This window comes from Erpetoichthys calabaricus, chromosome 9 (genome assembly GCF_900747795.2).
Source record: "Erpetoichthys calabaricus chromosome 9, fErpCal1.3, whole genome shotgun sequence".
Classification (NCBI taxonomy): domain Eukaryota; kingdom Metazoa; phylum Chordata; class Cladistia; order Polypteriformes; family Polypteridae; genus Erpetoichthys; species Erpetoichthys calabaricus.
Genome location: NC_041402.2, coordinates 63,043,550 through 63,064,851, shown reverse-complemented (window position 1 = coordinate 63,064,851; position 21,302 = coordinate 63,043,550). Strand labels below are relative to the sequence as shown.

General features: G+C 36.0%; 1 protein-coding gene across 1 annotated transcript in view; it reads right to left on the bottom strand.

Moving 5' to 3' along the window:
* Positions 1–10,407, bottom strand: part of vstm2b (V-set and transmembrane domain containing 2B) — a 79,586-nt gene extending 69,179 nt beyond the window's left edge. The window contains exons 1-4 of the mRNA XM_028809663.2: positions 9,675–10,407; positions 8,361–8,548; positions 7,346–7,375; positions 5,587–5,977 (exon numbers count right to left, since the gene is read on the bottom strand). Coding sequence (XP_028665496.1) covers positions 5,587–5,977; positions 7,346–7,375; positions 8,361–8,548; positions 9,675–9,747 — 682 coding nt within the window. The 5' untranslated portion in view covers positions 9,748–10,407. The remainder of the gene's footprint in view (positions 1–5,586; positions 5,978–7,345; positions 7,376–8,360; positions 8,549–9,674) is intronic.
* Positions 10,408–21,302: the final 10,895 nt, after the last annotated feature.

Here is a 21,302-nt window from a genome sequence, read left to right as displayed (position 1 = left end):
CATTGATAAATCACCAGTGCCATTGTTGTCTTGATTTATTTGTCAGCAGCCCCCCTCATCAAAATCAGGGCATTATTTTACACAGCTGGGTGGACATTGTTCCTTAAATAATACATGGTGAACAGTTACCATAGTGGAACCGGCAAGGTTTTTTCTGTCTTACTATATACTGAATACATTCTAATTCTTGACACTGATAGGAACTTAAATTGAAAAATGAAAAATGTTTCTAATCAATTATGTAAAGACAAACCTCCAAAGGGGTTTTAAGGTATGAGTCTAAAAATGAATAGTATAATGGAATTCAGTTTTCTGGTATATGATACAGTATGAAGAATTTCACCAAAAATAATTAAATTATATTATATTTTGTTTAATAGTTAAGCTTTTTTATATCATAGTGATGGCACTACATAAGAAACAATCAGAAAACAGACACAATTTTTTCTTAAATTGCTCAAATACTGAAGAACAACACAATGGAAAAAATATTCCTATTGACATAAATAAAATAGCTATAAAATGCTAAATACAGCTCAGAGATTGAGTGTTAAAAAATATAACATTAAACAACTTAAAAAGATATAACAGGAAAGCTTCACATAGCTTTCTCATCTTTGTCTAGTATTTTTTCATATGTACTGTACATAATATATACTAAAAGCATTTTTCTGCTTTCATACTGGGTGAACAGATCGCTAACAAAATGGGTCGCTGCAGCATCAGATTGAATTTCTAATTCTGTGCTGAATCAGAATGCACCCTGAGTTGATTTCACACATTTCAAAAAACTGCAACTAAAGTAGAAAGTAACAAGCGTCCGCACCTGCACAGTCCATAGAAAAAAAAAGTATTGACATTTTTCATATATCAACATTTTTCAGATGTGACATTTGTCTTGCTGAGCCGTGATTTACACCGCTATCCAGTGAGTCAACAATTTCACTGTGCTGTCCCACATGTCATTCATGTCACTGGTACTTCACAACTTTAACATTTTTCTTCCTTGACTGAATTAAACTCTGCACATACTATACTTTAGCAGACACAAATAAATAGATTAATGCAATAATCAATGCATTTGGCTCAACTCAAGCTATGCCAATTACATGAGCTATTGATACAAAACATCAAATATTAGTCAAACAGGATTCTTAAGACAAGCTCTGTAAATGCTGACAGACATATCAGCAATTTAAAATGTATATCTAATTTGCATTAATTTGCTTAATTTTACAGTTTAGCTGAATATTTTCTAAAACATGTGTTAACAACATATTGATAAATGGGACCTTTCTTAAAATTTGATGATTTATTCATGTATGTAAGCTAAGAAAAAGTGAGGAAAATACCACCATGTGGGCTACTACTTCCAATGACATTAACGAGTTGATTCACAAAAAGCATCCAATAAAGAAACAATGGCGTCATTTAAATATAGCTTTCTAAAATAGCCAAAACTTCCCTAAGCAATTAACAGGATTTCCCAATGTGCCTCAATGAAATACTAAAGCACTACAAATGCCTGTAAACTGAGTATTATAAACAGCAGCACAGATTCCTCATCATCCTATATGGAATGAAGTATGTTCATCAAAAAAGCAAAACCTTCTCAATTTGTTTGTTTAGAATTACTGATAGTATATAACTAGCGGCTTTTACACATTATACACAATATATTTTCTTTAATAAAAAAAATTGTCACATTATGTACTGTTATCATAATCAATCAAACATAATTTGCTAGGTGGCATTATATTTCCGCCCATTCATCCATTCTTTTTCCAAATGAATATTGGGGTCACAGGAAGCATCAGGCACAAAGCTGGAGCCAACCCTGGACAAGGAAGCCTTTTCATCTCAACATGAACTGACACACAAACACACACACACACAGAGATGCAAATTGTCTCTTACTTCTCTCCCACACCCATATAGTATTAGGCCAGTTTGGAATTAATGACTAACCCAAAACCCATGTCGATGAGAGGAGGGGTAACACCATATTGTAGAAGGACAGCATGTAAACTACTCACAAACAGTGACTGGATAATGTGCATTCTGCAGTACATAAAATACTCTTGTATAATTATGAATTAAAAATAGCAACAGGCAAGTAGACACTGCTTCAGATGTAGAAAAGGCAATTAAAGAAATCAAGTTTAATAGAGTAACACAAAGATAAAACATTATCTGCCAGGTTAACAAATAATGACTTCAATTAAAAGTAATTAGAAGATGAACTGTGCTGAATGAAATACAAGTGAAGAGTATTTAGAAATGTGATTTCTTTGAAAGTTGTAGTACGCAAGGAACGTTCTAACAGTTGTTTATCTTGGTACTAAAATTATGAAGATCAAAGCGATGGCGTTCTGTAAAGACTCATAAGCCTCATTTTTAAATATGCATTACATGGTGCTCTAGGCAAGAAAACAAGCAATCAAAAAAATCAAATTAAATGTAACCACTGAAAGTGATAATAATTTCACAAAATTTGTTGATTTCCAAATCCTATGGGCTGGCTTCTAGGCCTGTCTAGCAAAGCTTAACCTCTAATTACCCACAGTGGTTGTGTAGAGAAGCCTAATTTACTTTAGGGACACGCTACATGTGGCACTAATTCATGGAACTGCATATAAATCTGGAAAATTAAAAATAAACGGGGCCAAAAAATAATATTAAAATGGGATGTCAACTTTTCTTTTAAATGGTATTAGATTAGAGGTTGTGGATTTCTATCAGCAGATCCAAAAATGACATCAGCCCGATACTCCAATCTTCAGTGTAGAATATGAACACTTTTGTCTCTCCTTCAATTCAATTTCAAGTTCTAAACTCTACCTCAACCATAGGTTTGGAGTTGCAACTCATACTTTTTAATAGAGCAACTATCATCCACACACTCCAAAGGGAATGGTATCTTTATTCATTTTCAAAAAATGGACACAGCTTCACTTACACAAAAGACTGCAAGGTAAGGAATATTTGTTAATTCAGAATACAGAGACAGTGAGCCAAAGTAAATAACGGCAATTGCTCCGGGGTGGAGGTACATTTTAACTCCCCCAAGACTAGATGCAATTGTGTAGATACTGTCTTTTCCAAAATGACTGCCTCAAAAAGAACTTAATGGAATTTCAGCATCTGCCAAGAGCCTGGTACAGTTTTACTGGGCTGAGGCTTGCTGCTTCAGAATGAATGCTTCAATCACACTGAGATCTAGGCACAGATGTTTATTTATAGAGGACCATTTGGAAATGGCACTATTTTAAAATCAAAAGGTTTTACAATAAATTGCGGATTGCAGCCATACAGAATATTTCCAAAAGCACTTAATAGACATTAAATAATAATAATAATAATAATAGGGATGGATAATAATAATAAATGTGTCAATACAGAACATTTCATACTGTAAATGCAGCTCAAAGTGCTAAAAGAATTTACAATACCATTTACTTTAAAATATATAAAGATTAAAAACAGATGCTTGATTTACTACTGTGGTAATAATAAAACATTTTAAATAAACCAATATGATATACAGAGTACTTTAAATGTTTCTTAAAAGAGCATAATTAATTTAACCCACAAGGCCTATACTTTTTAACCCACATTTAATGCCTAAAAACTGAAAAATATCAAATCACACAAATTCTTTAGAGTACCCAGCTATTCACCATTCACAATCAATTTCAAAAATATGCTAGCAATGCTAATAATTCTTTTCATTTTTCTGAAGGTCCAACCACCCATTTTCAGAACCATGCTTTTTTTTATGATAGGGTTGAATGGAGCCAGAGCCAATCCCAGAGCACCGGTCTGCTCTGAGGTATACAGTATTCAAGCTCAAATCCACATGTCAGACCAGTACAAATGTCGCTAATCATTCTAATAGCATATCAGTGGACTATACGATGACGCCAGAGACCTCAGAAGCAATTCACACCAACATTGTGTTAATGCCAGTTTATGGCCAAGGGCACTACACTCTAGAACAGAACTGGGATTCAGACATTGAGAGACTGCAGTTAGGTCATTCACTGTGCCATCATGCTCCAGATTTTTCAGAGAATGTTTCTTTTAACATGAAATGAATGCAGTTATAAAAAAATGGAAATAGGTAAGATATTGTATAATGAAAAAGTATTGAGAGTCCAACAAATTATTAAATAGTCTTTAAAAATAACTCTGCATCTTGTCTTAAAATGTACTGAAAGCTCGGATGAGGCTACATGAGTATTCAACTAGAATTCAAACATGTATAGCACATTAAAGTATAGTCTGCACTGAATCATTATGTGGCCTAAGTGCAATCACTCACTCCTCCCATTTGTATTTTCCAGCATAAACATATTTTGAAGTGAATCCTTGTTTTTCCGACATTGCTTCTGCTAATGGATATTGATCCAGAGACTTTGTTAACTAGTAATGTGCTATGCATGATAAACCTTTCCACAGTTCAAGAAGATGGATAATCATTTTAAATTTAGTAAATGATGATGGGATTTTTTTTTAAACATGCTACTGCTTAATGCTACCGTACATTATTTATAATGGCTGATGTACCAAATTCTAAGAATGTTTGGCCCTAGATTTTATGAAAAGCAGAACGTGTAGCCACTGTTTTGGGTGTAACCAGCTTCAGATAACCAACGGTGATGAGTATCCTGAAGATGACATTGAGAAGACCAAGTTTGGGGCTCCCGGAACACACTGTACTGTACAGTACATTTCTGACAGACTACTATGATCTCACTCTTCACAATGAGTAATCAAATTCTGCTGTTCCCCGTGCATTTCAAATAGGTGAAGTCCTTCAGTGCAATCTGATACTTAAAAGGAGGCAATTTGTTCATCCAGGCAAGCAATGCAAAAGTTACGCAGCCAGCATAAAAAAAGAAAGCAAAGCAGAAAGAGAACACGAAATCGAAAATAACACTACGCCTCGGTTAACGTTAAAGAAACTGCTGCACAACTGCGCGTTTTTTTTTTATAGGTGACCATATTAAAATGCGGAGCCGTCTACAGTTTATAATATCGTTTGATTGCTTTGGCATGTGCACTCGCCATAAAATGAAATGCATTAGATATACTATTTTTTCGGTCAGTTACAAACCTCGACGACTGAATATATACCGTGGCAAACAATCGACTCAATCCCGTCGATGAATCCGACATTATAGAATTTACAAGGCAGCGTCAAAAGCAGTGTCTTCCAGCAGAGCTGCCTAGTTTTCTGCATTGCAAAAAGCACCAATGTGTAAAATTCTAAATGACAACTTATCAAGGCAGCTCACCGAGCGTGAACCACCACGGATGGCAAAGCAATTCATGAAAAACCGATTTTTCTCAATAGGCGAAGTACAACAAAACTCAGTTTGGTGATGTGTTGTTCTGGATAACTAAAAAGTGAAAATATAAACAGTAACGCCAATGTATATTTAGAGCCGGGAACGCAAATACAAACACACGCGCACATAAGATCTTAATTCTCTGTTCTAATAATTTTCAGACACGCAGTAAGAAATCTCCCTTGCCTTTCTCCCTAGTGGCGCGTGGAGGCGCTGTTGTTCTATCACTTACCGGCGCCGTGCTGCTGACGGATGGCAGCGTTACCCGGTCGAGGAGATGCTGAGGAAGATGCAGCTGCCCCTGCTGCTGTCGTGGAGATAGCGACTGGCCCCGCGCCTGCCGGGAGCGGAACTCGGCGTTTATCTTGTCCCGGCTCAGAAGTGGCTCTCCCGGCGGGATTGTTCCTGAGGGGACCGTTGCTCTTGATGTGGGACACAGCTTCAGCCGCCTGCATGTCAGGAGAGAAGCGGGAGGTGACTCGTAATGTCGCCTGGGCTTTGTGTTCCTGAGTCTCGTCGCCATTGTAGTCGGACACCCTGCACTCGTAGACTCCTTCGTCCAGCTTTCTTACGTTGGAAAGCCGGAGCCTGTGGGAGATGTCATTGCCTTGCACTCTCACAGTCTGGAAATGAAATAAGGAGATTGTTATTGTTTGAAATTCTTTTTCTCCCGTCTCTAATGCAGTGCACTGTGAAAAGAAATGCAATAAATAAGGGAAAGCTTAACCCCCCCAGGAAAATGCCCTTATCTTTGAGGAGTGGCAGTACTGGGAGTTGAATGGCATTGTGAAGATGTCCCATGGGGCATTTCCACAAACTTACTTAATGGACATGACTATTGTGTTTCATTGCAGTCAAGCTAGTGTGCATTAATGACAGGACGGCAGCCTTGCCGAAAGCTTCTTCTTCATTACTTTTCGTTTTTCTTGTTAATAGCACATCCTTTGCCTGCGTGCAAGTGTATTTTATGTTAAAATGTGTATAATAACGCTTCTACTTCTCAGGCACTGGAATGTGAATCTAGATACACTGGCTAGACTCATATATAGGGTATCATTTGTGAACATCATATGAAGATATGTAGTTTCAGAAAGCAGCATTCATTGTTTTCCCTCAGGCGTGCCCCTAATATGACTCCAAAGATTCAACTTTTCTTTTGTCAATATTTGCCTCTTGGGATGTTAAAATAAGAGACGCCTGACAATATGTATATGCTCATGTAAGTATGGCTCGAATCTGCCTTATCTATCTGTCTGTCTGTATGTCTATGGATCCCCACCCATTCATCTAAATCAATCAAAAAAAGCTAATTTTTAAATCTCACGTTCATTTTTTTCGGTCATCCCAAAGTAGTGTATGCTACAGAACGTTGATTAGCGATTCTGAATTGACCAGACGTTAGGGAGTGTGTGCGTGTGCAAGCGCCCTGCGAAAGAAACGGCATTCCGTCCAGGGATGGTTCTCTCATTGGCTCCGATATTGCGTAGACGTACTCCGGACCACGAAGAAACTGAAGTGGAGTAAGCAGGTCTGGCCACTAATATGTGTCTTAGCACTATATTAACAACATTGTATAACAGTTTAAAATATGTAAACAATAGACCATTAAAAGCTGAATTGCATGTTAACTTACTGTATAAGAAAGCATGCTGTTAGTGTGGTCAGCAATTTATGTTCTTTTGGAATCCTTAAATAACCGCTTATATATATATATATATATATATATATATATATATATATATATATATATATATATATATATATATATATATATATATATATATATATATATCGATCTAGATAAATAAATCTAAAACATTAATTAAATGCATATAGGATCTAAAACGTAAAAGTCATAAACAATAATTGCATATTTACTTTTTTCTAAAGAGCAAGTTTGTTTATTTCATACTTAAAATTCCTAAATTATTCATTTTGATATTTTAAGTTTTTAGTATTTTCGAATTAATGTAAATGTATTTTATACTTACACTTATTTTAGTTGCGTCTCTGGGAGTGACCTGAAATTGCAAGAAGTAGAAAAAATGAAGTGAGTTCAATGCATTCCTATGTATTTGTATTAGTCTGCCCTAAAATCGGATATAACAACACTTGTAAGCTATTGTGTGTTTTGAGCAGCCTTCAGCTAGAAAACAAAGTCTTTAAAAAACCCACAGACACAATAGCTCACATCATTTTGTATTACTTTGTATTCCAATAAAAAAAATTTCTTTTCTTCCTGTCTCATTTATTTTAAATCGTCTTATCCCAATGAAATTTAGCCCCTCCCGGTTTATGGTCAAGAAATTGGGGAGTTCTCGTTCAAACGCATTCTGAGCAATGCAAGATTTTGCACCCTAACACACTCATTCTACTAAGCCACCGCCCCCCACCCCCACACTAATCCATATTGTCTCACATTATTAGAGTATTAAATTATTTAGACATAACTAGTAAAATGCTGTATATGGCATAATTCAGTCTCAAATGTGTTTTTTGCTTTTGGAGTACAAAACAAGCGGAATGAAATCTATGCAAAAACATTCAGGTTGTTTTTTATTTTGAAAAGACATCAAGCAACATATTCCCAATACAAATATTTAATCTTTTGTTCTTTTTATCAACTGCACATTCATCAGAAATGTCTAATTTGACTTAATGCATGCATTTAAACATTTTGCTTATAAATACCTAGAATAGTTTCCAAAAATAAATCCTTTAATAAATCTAGACGGGTCACACATGGTCCCTTTTCACCTCAGAGAAACTGCACTTTACTACCATCTGTCAGAATTTTTCGCTGGCGCTTTGCTCAGAATACTGTTATGTGCCAGCTTATTGGTAAACAGTTTTTGCATTATTTTTTTCCTTTTGGTCATATTCTATGGTTATCTTACATTTCTAGATCTTAATTAAGGATGGAACACAAACTATTTGGGACTCTATGACATCCCCTTTTTCTGCTGGCTCTTTTTAATTATTGACTTTCCACAGATCATTTATTACCTTAGCTCTGTTTGCGGGGGCACTAATTGCTAATTCATGCGCAAGTTCCCTTGCTGCAGGTTCCTTAAGATACCACCACTGTATCTCCAAGGAGTAAGATGTGGATCCGCTGGCCCGAAAAGCGCAAGGCATCTCAATATCATCTCCCTCTCTGACAGTCACATCTTTGGGGACTTCAGTAAATGTCGCTGACAGAAAAGAGAGAATAGTGAGGCAGTGGTTAACAGGAGAGATTAACAGACAAGATGAGTCGTTGCTTTCCCTCTATAATCTGATCATGCTTCCCTCAAAGAGCTGTTTATTATTACCATTTATATTATTAATAATACGATTACATTCACAACCGCAGCATTACTCCAACAAATGTTATTATAAAGATAACGTCTGCGTAATATTGGTAATAACTATTATAGCAATGCATCATCTAAATCAATCACTAGATATCAGAACAGGACAACTATCTTATATCTTGATGTCTCCCGTAGTAACGACCCATTCAATTAATTTCAATACCTTATTAAACTTTAAATTATGTAAACAATAAAACAAAATGCACCCAGTTTAGACGAGAAACAACTAATTGTGGTACGTGTTGTCATTTTAACGTGTTATTCACATAATGATGGAAGGAGCTTATTCCTTATTATAAAATTCACAAGAAAACTATCCGTTTGACTGGATCAACTGGACTAATAGTACGTCGTTAGAAATAATTTTTTAATCAACAGAGCAGATTAATGCGTCCCGTTTCTAATAAGTTTTAACTGAGCTGAATGATGACAGAAAAAAAAAAAAACAGCCAGGACGACTGAATTATATGCTAGGGTAGTTTATACAAACAATCACAATGAAGAGTATAAAATAATCATAAACTTCATTATATTTAACACAGACAGTGACATTGCATTTTTATATATGGATTTATTTCTTTACCTTGGCAATTTAAGTCATTTTATTTTATAATATTAGCGCCACATCGCTCTCTCGAAATCCACATTTCTCAGTCTGCGCTGCACAGTTATGCAGACATAAACAGGTATTGTTTTGTTGAATAATATGCCCTCTTATATCTTTTCAACAATAAATCTACGAAGAGTTGCTGATAACATTCTAGAGAAACGTTACTGGCAACAGCAAATAATCCAACAATCCTCTTTCTTTGGCGTGCGCTTTAGATCCAGTGCAACGATGGAATTAATTATATGCGCAAACGGACAAAACACTATCTTGGGAAAAACGCTAGATTATTATTCAGATCAAAAATGCACACATTTGAATGAAAAGGCACAGGAAATCAATAATTCAATTACTTACCATTTACGTACAGTAGCAGGGGCGCATTTAGCATCAGGTAATAAAGGACGCCGTAGAGTCCCCGATTTTCCATTTCATAAATACAAGATTTTATAATAAATAGCAAGCAACGATTTTCATCTGATCTCTTTTGCTTACAATAGCTGAATCCCCATTGCAAACAGACCCCCAAAAAAGTCTATGGATTGTTTTCCTCTCCAGTTTTAGAGCTTCCAAAAATCCAGTGGTGTACTCCCCAGCCTCAGACAGACACAAATGACAATAATAAACACGCGCGCACATATAAACAGTGATAATAACAATAATATTAATAACAGCAATAAGATCCAGGGGAACTCCTTGTATTGAACAAGTGCGTTAGTGTCCACTGCGCTCCCTTCTCTGTTTATTCCTTTCAGCCCACTGAAGCTTTATTTCCCGATGTGCTTTAACTCAGCGCAAAACTTGCTCCCTGTAATACTGAGGAAAGTCGCTTTCCAGAGAATGGGAAGATTTCCTGCGCTTCTCTCCAAAACCCCCATCACCAAACCATCCTGGTCTCCGATCCAAGAGAAAAAGACTCAATGAGGGAGCGAAGTTCCCTCGGATTGCACTAAACCCGGAGATCAATCGATAGTCCCGCAGCTTGTGTTACCAGATCCCTCTGGTTTGTATTAAAGTGCATAACAGTCGGGAGGCGCTTTGGGCATCTCCGGAGCCGCACGCGCGGGGCGATGAGCGTGCGCGGGATGTCTCGCGGATGCGGCGGCGCGCCCGCCCTCGCGCACGCGGCGCCAATGACAGGAGGACGGGATCTGAACATCAAGCATCTCTACGCCAAAATCAACACTCAGCCTGGCCTATGAGAGGGGAATTTCATAAACTGACGTCCACATGGAGAGAAGCAGCCTTTCCAACCCCCGAAACTCGCGCATTTTTATAACCAATTTTAATCAGTAGCATTTTAAAGCGATTGCGCTCCTTCTCTGCATCAGTCCGTTTCCACACACCTAAAGGATCAAGTGTACCCTTCAGTTCTTTTGTATGTTTCAGAAAAAGTGCTGTTAAGCATTAGCTCCGGCGCTGACAAATACATCATCTTCTTCAGAAGACTATATATATATATATATATATATATATATATATATATATATATATATATATATATATATATATATATATATATAACCCGCGTTTCCTATTATTTCCTCCGTAAGTAATTATGTGAAGTCTGATCCTTGTAATTCACTTGCTTGTATACTGAATAGCTACAGCCTTTCCTCACACAGTAAGCAAACAATTCTGAAGTACTATTTCCATCTTGTTATATTTTGAACTTATCTGGAATGCATTCTTTGCTTTATTTGCACTTTTTTTTTTGTTATATTTCAAACTGTTTTTGGCGATGTCTGTCTTTAATGAACCGCCGTGGTTGTGTAAATGTGTTTCTATGTGCTCTGTGGTGAATGAGCAATTAATTTCTGCAGTTTTCAAGTAGTGTACTCTAGTAGGATATGCTCTGGCAACCTGAAGACATTGAAAGGAATAATAAAGTTAAGTAAAACTGACCGATCAATGCCTTTTTCTATAAAATTTCATTTGGAATGATGCTTAAATATTTTGCTTGCATGCATCTAAAATACTGTTATCATGCAATATTTAAAGATGAAATGATGTGACTTTTAAACAGGTACACCCCTGTTCAATCTAAACCTTTATACTGAAGGGTGGCATGGGAGAAAACAATAAACACCTGTCAGCATGACATCACACATGTCTGGATCACACACCGTGACTAGGGGACAATTTCCTTGGTTTTCCTTTAATCTCTTTGGTTCTCTGACCCTTGGACATTTATCAGGCATATTTCCTGGTTTCCTGATCTTCTTATTCTAAGGCAGTCTGTAAATATGCCTTTATAGCATCTTCATGTTTTCATTGACAAGTCCAGATGAAGTATTCCAACTTTCTCCAGGGTTCTTAACAATTTCCAGTGCTATATATGAAAAGTATTTGTGGGAACTGACTTTGAACAATGAAACCAGCATACCCTTTCCCTGGCCTGAGAAATGCTGACCTAGGAAGTATATGCTGAAGATGCTAGTTTACGCAGATCAAGTGTTTGGGATAACTTTACTTTAGTCATATTGCTGTCTCCTACTCATTGGTGGTCTTCTTCCCACTGGGTTCTGATTATATTTTTGTAACACCCTGTTAAATGATGGGCATACCATGACAGATTAAACCTACATACATTTTTAGAAGTGTATTCAAAGTTTATATACTAAGCAAGCATATTGGCTGTATATTATTACATTAATTCTCCATGTGTACCAGTGTTGTTACAATATTTGGGCTGTGAGAGGAACAAATCACCCCGATGCTTGAAATTGATATAATTAAGTAATGTTTTGCAATGCTTTTGCAACTACAAACACTCTGGGGTTACATTAGATGTATTTCATTAGATGCACTTTTTGAAAATTACTGTCATATGAGAGCTGTGAATGGCTTTTTTAACCTTAATTCAATTAAGCTTTGCCAGGGGTGGGTGTTGAGGTGGTAGCAGTTACTCATCCACCAATCATATCTCATATTTTGCATATTTTCATATTATCATCTAGGCAAAGAAAACAGTGTCAACATTTTTCTCTTTTTAAATTATTTTTGTGAAAAACTGCAATTAGGTTGTCTGATGGTAGAAAGTAGGTTAATATGAATTGAAAAAAGTTCCCTTTATATTGCATACAAGTTAGCATTTTCTTTTAGATTTTCTGTGTCTTTTGTTAACCCTTGATCAAATTAATTTCTCATTCTTGGATAATAAAGTTGACCATTACCTTGTATTAACATCTTTATGTATGACTACTCACTAAGTCAGGAATCACTTTGTTAAGTGCAACTCATTATGGAAAGACGCTGAGCCTCAGCATTACTGAGCTCTAAAGTTTAGGATGCAACACTTTTTCCATATCCTCTGGGGTGTTCTTTCTTAATTAAGGTGGAATGGGTACCATCTGTCGCAGCTGATATATGGTGGTAAAATTATATGTAATGAAATATTACGTTTTTAAATCCAAAATTAAGTATTAAAGGGTTGCTATGTGTTCTTGTATCTATGTATTTGTTCATTTAAACAAATGTTCATATTTTCCAAAACACTTTATAAATGCAGCAGATTTCATTAAGACAATATGAAGAAATGTCCAGATATTCAGATCAGAGCAGGTACTGCAAGATAGCAGTGTGTTTCTGCCAGAATTGAAAACAGAACACACTGATCTGCCCTGGTCTAAAGGTTAAACGGCCTTGCAAAACATATTGTTAGGAGAATGACAATGACAAGCTTGCCGCTTTTCTCAATGATGTCAGTGCCTTGAAATCAGCACACTATCCACAACTGAATACCAATTACATGGGATTGATTCTTATGGAAGAAGCCCCGTTCAAAAAGCTGGAGTCTTTTGTTTTGAATGTTGACTGAAACATAACATCACAAAATAGGGTTTTCAAACCTGCTTAATATGATTGAAGGTCAAGGGGGCAGCACCAGGCACAAAGCAAGAAAGAGCCCTAGACAGGGCATCAGTCAGTTCTTGGCTACAACAACTGCTTTGTAATAAGTTTAGAAAATGATCTTATTGTGTCTGTTCAAATGCAAAAATACTTGTTCATTCTTTCATTATTTCAGTGGTCATTTCATAGAAATAAGGTAAACTTCCAAATGAGCAAAGCTACTATTGTCCTTACCCATTTGTCCTCCCTCAGACATGTAATCTGTTACCAGATGTTTGCTCCATATCTGTGTCTTAATAGTTTGAATGATCCTGTTACTTCTTTCAAGAACATAGCTACAGTAGTAAGACCTGAAACTAATCATCTTGCTACTTGAAAGATTTAATTAACTTGTTCTTATAACTGCATAGTTATCTTTTCCATGCCCCCCCTTTGATGTACTCCCCCAGTGCCAATCCATGAAGCTGATTCTGAGCCAGCACTTAATTTCATCCACAAAGTTGTTTTCTTCTGTGCTGTAGTCAGAATCTGTTGTTACGTTTTGTTAGGGATTTTCATAGTAGCATGTTCCAAGGCTTGAGAAAAAAATAATGAAAAACAGAAATGAAATGGACAGCGAACACCGAGCTGTGATTAGAAGTTACATCCATCTTGCAGAAAGTAAAATTGACACCAGCTCCGGTAACCCTTTGATGGATAGGACAGACTTTTGTTGCTCAATTCTATGTTTAATTCCTCTTGTATATATACAAATATATTTATTTTATGCATGTTTTACATTCCAATAGATACAGTACATCAGAAGGCATACCTACAGTATATCACCAGAAGCAAGACAGGATCCAGCCCTGAATGGAATGCTAGTCCATCACAGGAAACATACCAATCCTCACTTACACCTTACATCTATCTATCTATCTATCTATCTATCTATCTATCTATCTATCTATCTATCTATCTATCTATCTATCTATCTATCTATCTATCTATCTATCTATCTATCTATCTATCTATCTATCTATCTATTATAACATAAGAATACAAAAGTATTTTTAAAACTGCTTTTTCCAAATCAGAGTTGTAGCCTTTCTCAATAGGATTCGAGCTTAAGGCAGGGACTGAGTGGTACACTAATCCATTTCATGGCACACTCATGCACCCAGCCATGGGGGGCCATTTCAGAATGACTAATCAACACGCATGTCTTTGCAATGTGCAAGGAAAATCAGAGCACCGGGAGAAAAACACCATGCGGTTACTGGGAAAACGTGTAAACTTTACAAAGACAGGTACAGGATTTGAACCCAGGATTTTGAATCCATGCAGTAGCAATGCTAACTTTTGCTCCATGCACCTTTTATTTCTGGAGATTAAATATTGGTGTAAGAAGAATTCTGTTTGCACTAAAGGAAGAGAAAAATAGAAATGACATTAACACTCACACAGCCTTACTTCCTTATGCATGGTGCATTTTTTAAGTATGTGGTTGATAGCTACAAGGAGGAAAAAATGCTGTTTTTTGAATTTTGATTTACAGTAAATTCATTTACAGGATTAACTGCATTGTTACTGATTAAATTTCTCCAAGAAGCCTAAAAGAGTGATATGGAAATGATTGGTGATTAATTGTTTAGCTAGAATACAGTGTAGGTACTGTATGATGAAGGAGTAATAATAGGCCGGTGATTGTTATGTCTTCTTTCTTTTGATGCCTCAGCAGTGTACTGAGAGAGGAAGTAAGTCCAGACAGTGACACAAAAGCACTGGCCAAATACATATGTACTAAGTGTTCAAGTCAAATTTAAGAGAAGACAGCTCATATAATCTAAATAGCAGCTATATATTGCCACATTCCCATAGCTTATGTTTAGTTCAGCGGCTGGTGAGCATGTAAAGTTTAGACAGGGATGAAAAATCTGTTTAGTAGAAAATAACTTTTTCTTTTGTATTTGTTAAATTGAAATTTCCGTCATGTCGACAACTCTGCTGATTAGAGGCTTACTATGTTGTTGAGGTCTCTTGAGTATTATTTCCCTGATAGTTGTAGAAAGAAAAACGAGGCAAGCTTTGGAGTGATTTTAAAGGTCATCATAAGTTTAAGAGGCAAGACTTGCTATATACCAGTAGGTGGAAAGAGCATTACTGAAGCAAACAGTTCAAAAACAGGAAAGATATTTACAATTGTGTTCTAAACCAAAAATGTATTTATACAGAATATGCAACATTATAAATGTTAAAATAACATTTGCAGAATACACATATAGGCTGAAAGCAGGTTGAAATGGTTGTGGAAAACAGAGTTAGAGGTGCTAGATCACTTATATACAGCTTTGTGCTTGTCAATATAATCCATGTGATTCTGAAAAAATCTTAAATCTAATGAAAAGCACTAACAAGTTTTTGTGATCTTTTTACTTTTCATGTTAATGCAATGAAAAAGAAATTAATGTCTGTTAGGTTTCTCTGATCTCTTTATTTATATGTGCCTATTATTTCCACCTGATGCTGGATGGGTATACATAGACAGCAGATATCTGGAAGTTACTATAAGCTGTATAACACTGAACCTGAATCCAGAAGTGCTCATAAATGGTGCCTCTTGTATAATGTATTTTTCATGTTTGATTGGGGCCAGCATTTACATTTACATTTATTCACTTAACAGACTCTTTTATCCAAAGCGACGTACAAAAGAGGTCAGCATAACTGAGTAAACATCATCCTGGGGACTGCTTTGAAACAAGTGCAAGGTTGCAAAATTGATCAAAAGAGACAAACTTGCAAAATTGATCATCACATGTGATGAGCTTTATACTAACAGAGCAACTCAAGATTAGTTCATTTTTCTTTATTTACAAGAACCTACAAAAGATATTATAAATTAGGCTGATATTCACAGAACAGAAGAGTCTTCAAATACTTCTTAAACATAATGAGATAGTCAGAAGTTTGGATGGAGGTGATCAGCTGGTTCCACCAGCTAGTAACTACACATGATATAAATCTGGATTGAGATTTGATTCCACGAAGAAGTGACATCACAAGATGCTTTTCATCCAGAGAATTGAGGACCTCAGAACTGTGTTTGAGTCTAGATTGGGATTTGGTGCCACACAAACAAAAAGCATAGCACCTCATGAATGCTTCCATATATATTGGTGTAGACAAGCAATAAGCATAAGAGATGAATACATGCTGCTACAGGAAGCCAGTGCAGTGACATGAAAAGAGGACCAGGTACAGTGTTTGACACCTGTGCTGCACTGCATGACAGTATAGCTCTCAATATCCCTACTGTGCCATCTAACAGTAAAGTGCTCAAGACCTTGGCTAACGTGCTTTTGTCACCAGCCGCAGGACCACAACAGAAACGAAGTCAACTCCAATGGTTTTAAAGATTTCTGCTCTGTTTTAAAAAGTTGGAAGTGGTCGCTTCGAAGTGACAGCTATGTAATGGCACTGACAAATTGCATCAGCCAGGGAAGATCCAACTAAATATCCATCTAAATTACAAGATGATCTGTTCTAGCACTCAGCACCAGCGATACAATATGTTATAGAGTTAAACATTACAAAATGTAATGTGGTACAAAGAATGCATTACTTTTGTGTTACTTTTTCTTTTTTTATATAAAAAATTAAACATTTCACTGACCAGCATTTGTTTTTGAATCCTAAATTCATGTAGTAACCTTCATGAAACTGACAAGAAACCTAGCTAAATCTGATCAGTTTCTTGTGTTTTATAAATATGTTTAGAAATACATGTGTGGTGAAGTAAATTTCATCCATCCACTTCTTCCATCGTCAAATGTGAGCCCCCGGAAATTCACAGTATAAACATTAGCCACTGTGCCACCAGATAGCACTCTTTCAAAACATCTAGAACAAATAAATGGTTTAAAGCTAGACTGATATATTAATGAAAAGTTTTCTATTATGTTAGGTATACACTGTCATATTTTTAGAAATTGTGGGCTGGCGACTACTCACACTAGATGACAGTGTTGCCAGGGGTATATGTGCTCTAACTATATAAATACATTTGGTCAAATTTACATGCCATGACACGGGTGCTATGATAATAACTGTAAATGGTCCCAATAAACAGTTTTATCCATTCAAAAAATGTTGACAAAGAAAAGAGCTGTGACCCTGACTCTTGCTGTAGTGCACTCTGAAAGTCCAAAGAAAAGAAAAAGGCTTAATTGGACATGCAAATGGTTGAGGCACAGATAATACAGTCTGTCTGTTTTGTAGAGAGAATTAAAGGTACGTAGTCTATTTATTTTACTGTTATTTGTATTTATTTTGGGTTCTTTCAGTAAAGGTTTCTCAGGATGCTTTTTTCATTGGTCATTTAATTGTATGTGTATGGCTATGATATTTGCATTTCTTTTAAATCAAAAACGTGAAAATGAGCATGACAACGAATGCACAATATACTGCAATCAATGCACAATTAAATTTTATAGTTACATCGGAAAATCAGTTTGTGAGACTGCACACACTATAAGACTGCTGAATGAATTTTCTGACATTACAGAAATTTTTCTGATTGAACGACAGCCCAATTGGAAGATCCACTTGGAAGTCGCAACTCCTCTCATACTGCACATGATATGATGGCCATTGAAGGTGAAATTCGGGCAGAAAATTAGTCAGAAGCTGAAAACTGGATGGAAAACCGTGCCAAAATCACACAGTGTATGCCTGGCATTAGTGTATCGCATGCAGCGCATTCTTTTCACTTAACTTCTTAACTTCTTTCTCTAGTTGTCACCAAATGGCTGAAGTATGATTTTTCGCTGCAGTAGACAAATGAAAAGGCAATACTTGTGTGAAAAAATGTAATATTTTTTCCTAAGCTTCCACAGTAATGCAGTAACTCATGTCTGATTTATTTTTATTAAGTAACACAAGTAGTTTTACTTCTGTAAAACAAGTATTGAATAGGGTTATTCGTAAGTGAAAATTTATGCTGTTTTCTAGAGCCAATTTCGTTTAGAATTTTTGCAATCGATTTATCTGCAAGTGATACATTTCTTATGGTGTTTTGGTTAATAATTCGAGGGTCAGCCTATCTGTGGATGGGCTTATCTGTGAGTATAAATGTATATGACAAACACCTTTTCAAGTACACACCGGAATGACTAAAAAGAAACTAAATTAGAAAGAAACAAAACTTCACACTTGGCTAAAGATAAGAAGAGCTGTCATGGTCACAATGAGGCATTATAAAGGTGTTATTGCTGCAGGTAAGAAGCATTTTTTGACACACTTCACTGGCTGAAAGTACTCAGTGTTAGTGTGTCAGAGAGAGGATGTGCAGCATTGTTTAAAATGACACTCAGTTTTGTTTTCATGCTCTCATTTGCTACTACCTCCAGAGGGGGTCCAGAGTGCATCCCATAACTGAGGCAGCCTTTTTATACAGAGTAAATCTGCATGAACAAGAGGCAGTTAGTGGCAGTGTGGTCAATGAATAATAACTGATCATCACCCCAAGGCTGTGCATTGACTTGGCTAGTGTTAGTGATAATGAGGCGAGCTGAACAGATAAGGGGTGTTGAACAAAAGGACTGGTTGAAATAACAAGGAGATCTATCTTTGTTCGGTTGAGCTAACATGGTATTTCTTCATCCAGGTTGAGATATTAGCTATACATGCTATTATTCTAGCTAAGACCATGTGGTCCTGTTGAGAGAATAACAAGCATAGCTGTGTATTCTAAACATACCATGGATATGAGAATCCATGGAACTGGATAATGGAGCCTAGTGAGGTGTTGCACAGAGAAATGCGAGAACCCAGCACTGAACCTTGAGTAAACCCTGTGGTTGCCTGATGCATCATAGCCATCTCTTCATGCTAGGACACCTGCTAGGAACTCAGCAAGATGTAGGGTTTCAAACCAAGAGGAGCCAGTAGTGCAGCATATACTGTAAACACAATAACATGTGCTGGGAAGCATTGACAGTTTGTTTTATCAAGAAAATGGTCTTTTTGATTGCTTGAAATTTCTAGAAGCCAATCAACAATCAACATGTTTAAAAGTCATTAATGCATATTCAATTTATTACTATTCAAATATTGATATTGTGAACAAGCTGTATCTACTTTTTAATGGAAGCAGTGGAAATTGATCATGAAAGTATCATATATGTAGAGTTTTTGTGTACTTCTGTCCCTTAGTATTGTCTATAAAAGCATAGTCAGAGCAGATAGACGTTTAGGCCACAGTTTTAGGCCTTGGGTCTGATGCACTATGACACCTGTGTGCATCACTGTCATAATGTTAGCAAGTTTTTCATGCAGATTAACTTAGTATAATTATAAAAGCTCTAAAATTGTTGCTCCACTTTGAAGTGAATTACCTTGCATTACTTAGGAAAGGGTTAAATAGGAAATTTATTTATGTATTTAGATCTCAATATTATTTCCTTAAAACCTGGGTTTATTTAGTCTTTTCATCCGAAATGTAGTCCTCTTTTTCTGTTGAAATTTGAACTATTATAATCCCTCCACACTTTCTTTCCAGTTTCTGAGAATCCATTTTCAACTAAAACCTGTTCTTTTTTCCTTTTCATTGAAGCATTCGCAAGCCGTAGCCTTCATTCTTTTGTTACTATTACACTGAGGATATTAAGAAGAATGAAGCACACTTCATTGTCAGGAACCTCAATATGTCCAATACGTTTTAACTGCTAAGACAGACATATCACAGCACACTACCATGCACAGCTTTATCCACTTTCTGACAAATATGCCTTTTCCCTCTTTTTGTCACATTAGGTGGCTGCATATCTTCGTTAACAATTGTTCCTTCACATTAAAATGCTTATTTTCTTTAACAATTGCTTCTGCAGTTTTTCTTTGTCATTTTTATCGTCTTAGCTGTAATAAATCTTAGCTTTAGTCAACTCTTAAATAACCCTGCTGTCCCCAATTCTCTTTGTACTGACTGTATACTGCATTTTTCTTAAATGCTTAACACGTAGAAACCTAATCTTTACTTTTTTAGTATTCTGTCAATGATTATGTAAACTCCATGTAAACACTTTATCTCCATATATTTTTCCAAACCAAAAGTTCTTTCTATTTACTAAACTTCTTGCCACTTTACATGGCTTGGCTTCCAAAAAATGTCCATGTGTGACTGACTTATGTATACAATGCACATTAGTTTATGCTTTTATTTTTACCAAACACTGCTCTCAAGTGGATTGGTGGGGCCTTACAAATCTGCACTTTATTATATAGAATAGCAGCTTTTATCTACAGCAATCATCATATATTATATGATGAATATATTATACATATTTACATACAGTGTACAATATATACAGTAAATCCTCATTATCCAGGGATTCCTTTCCTGCAGATTCACATATCCACTTGCATAAATGTGTAATCCATTTCACAACACTCACAGCCTACTTGCGCCTATTTGCAGTGTTGTGGAAAAAACTTTCCTCTGTTTTCAAAGAAGTCATTCATGGAGACCACATAAAAAGGCATCTCAGTCCATGGAGTGAGCAATCAATAAAACAATTCATCTGCTTTTATGCTTTTCTAAATTACCTCATCTAATACATCACGTCATCTGACTCTTAATATGCATAATATGCAGAGCTTCATCCACTTAATGAGTGACACCAGTATTTTCTGACTTCTTTTGACTGTCACATTAATCTGAATATTGCCTTGTAAATAGGGGTGATCTGCGGGCTCTTCTATTGATTTTAGCACTGCTTCAAAGGAGGAGTGTTTGTGCTTTCCCATTAGTTTATTCCCTCTTTCTAAAGGGGTGTTTGTTACTCATCTACTTCATTTTAACCTTAGCAATTATCTGGATGGCTTCTCTAAGATAAGGCAAAAGCTTTATGTGCCTGGGCTTAAAACAACATTTAGTTAACCCTTTAGTTCCTTTAGTTTCCTTATGTTTAATAATTCATTGTTATAACCTCATATAAGTATATACTTGCATTAAATTGTAAAATTATCATTTATTTATAAAAAATATTGATTAAAATTCTATTTCAGGAACGCACATTACAAATTTTTTTTTGAGAGGCTTATAAGCAGCAGCAGCATGAGGTTCACCAAGGGATGTTATGGTCTTGTTCTTGC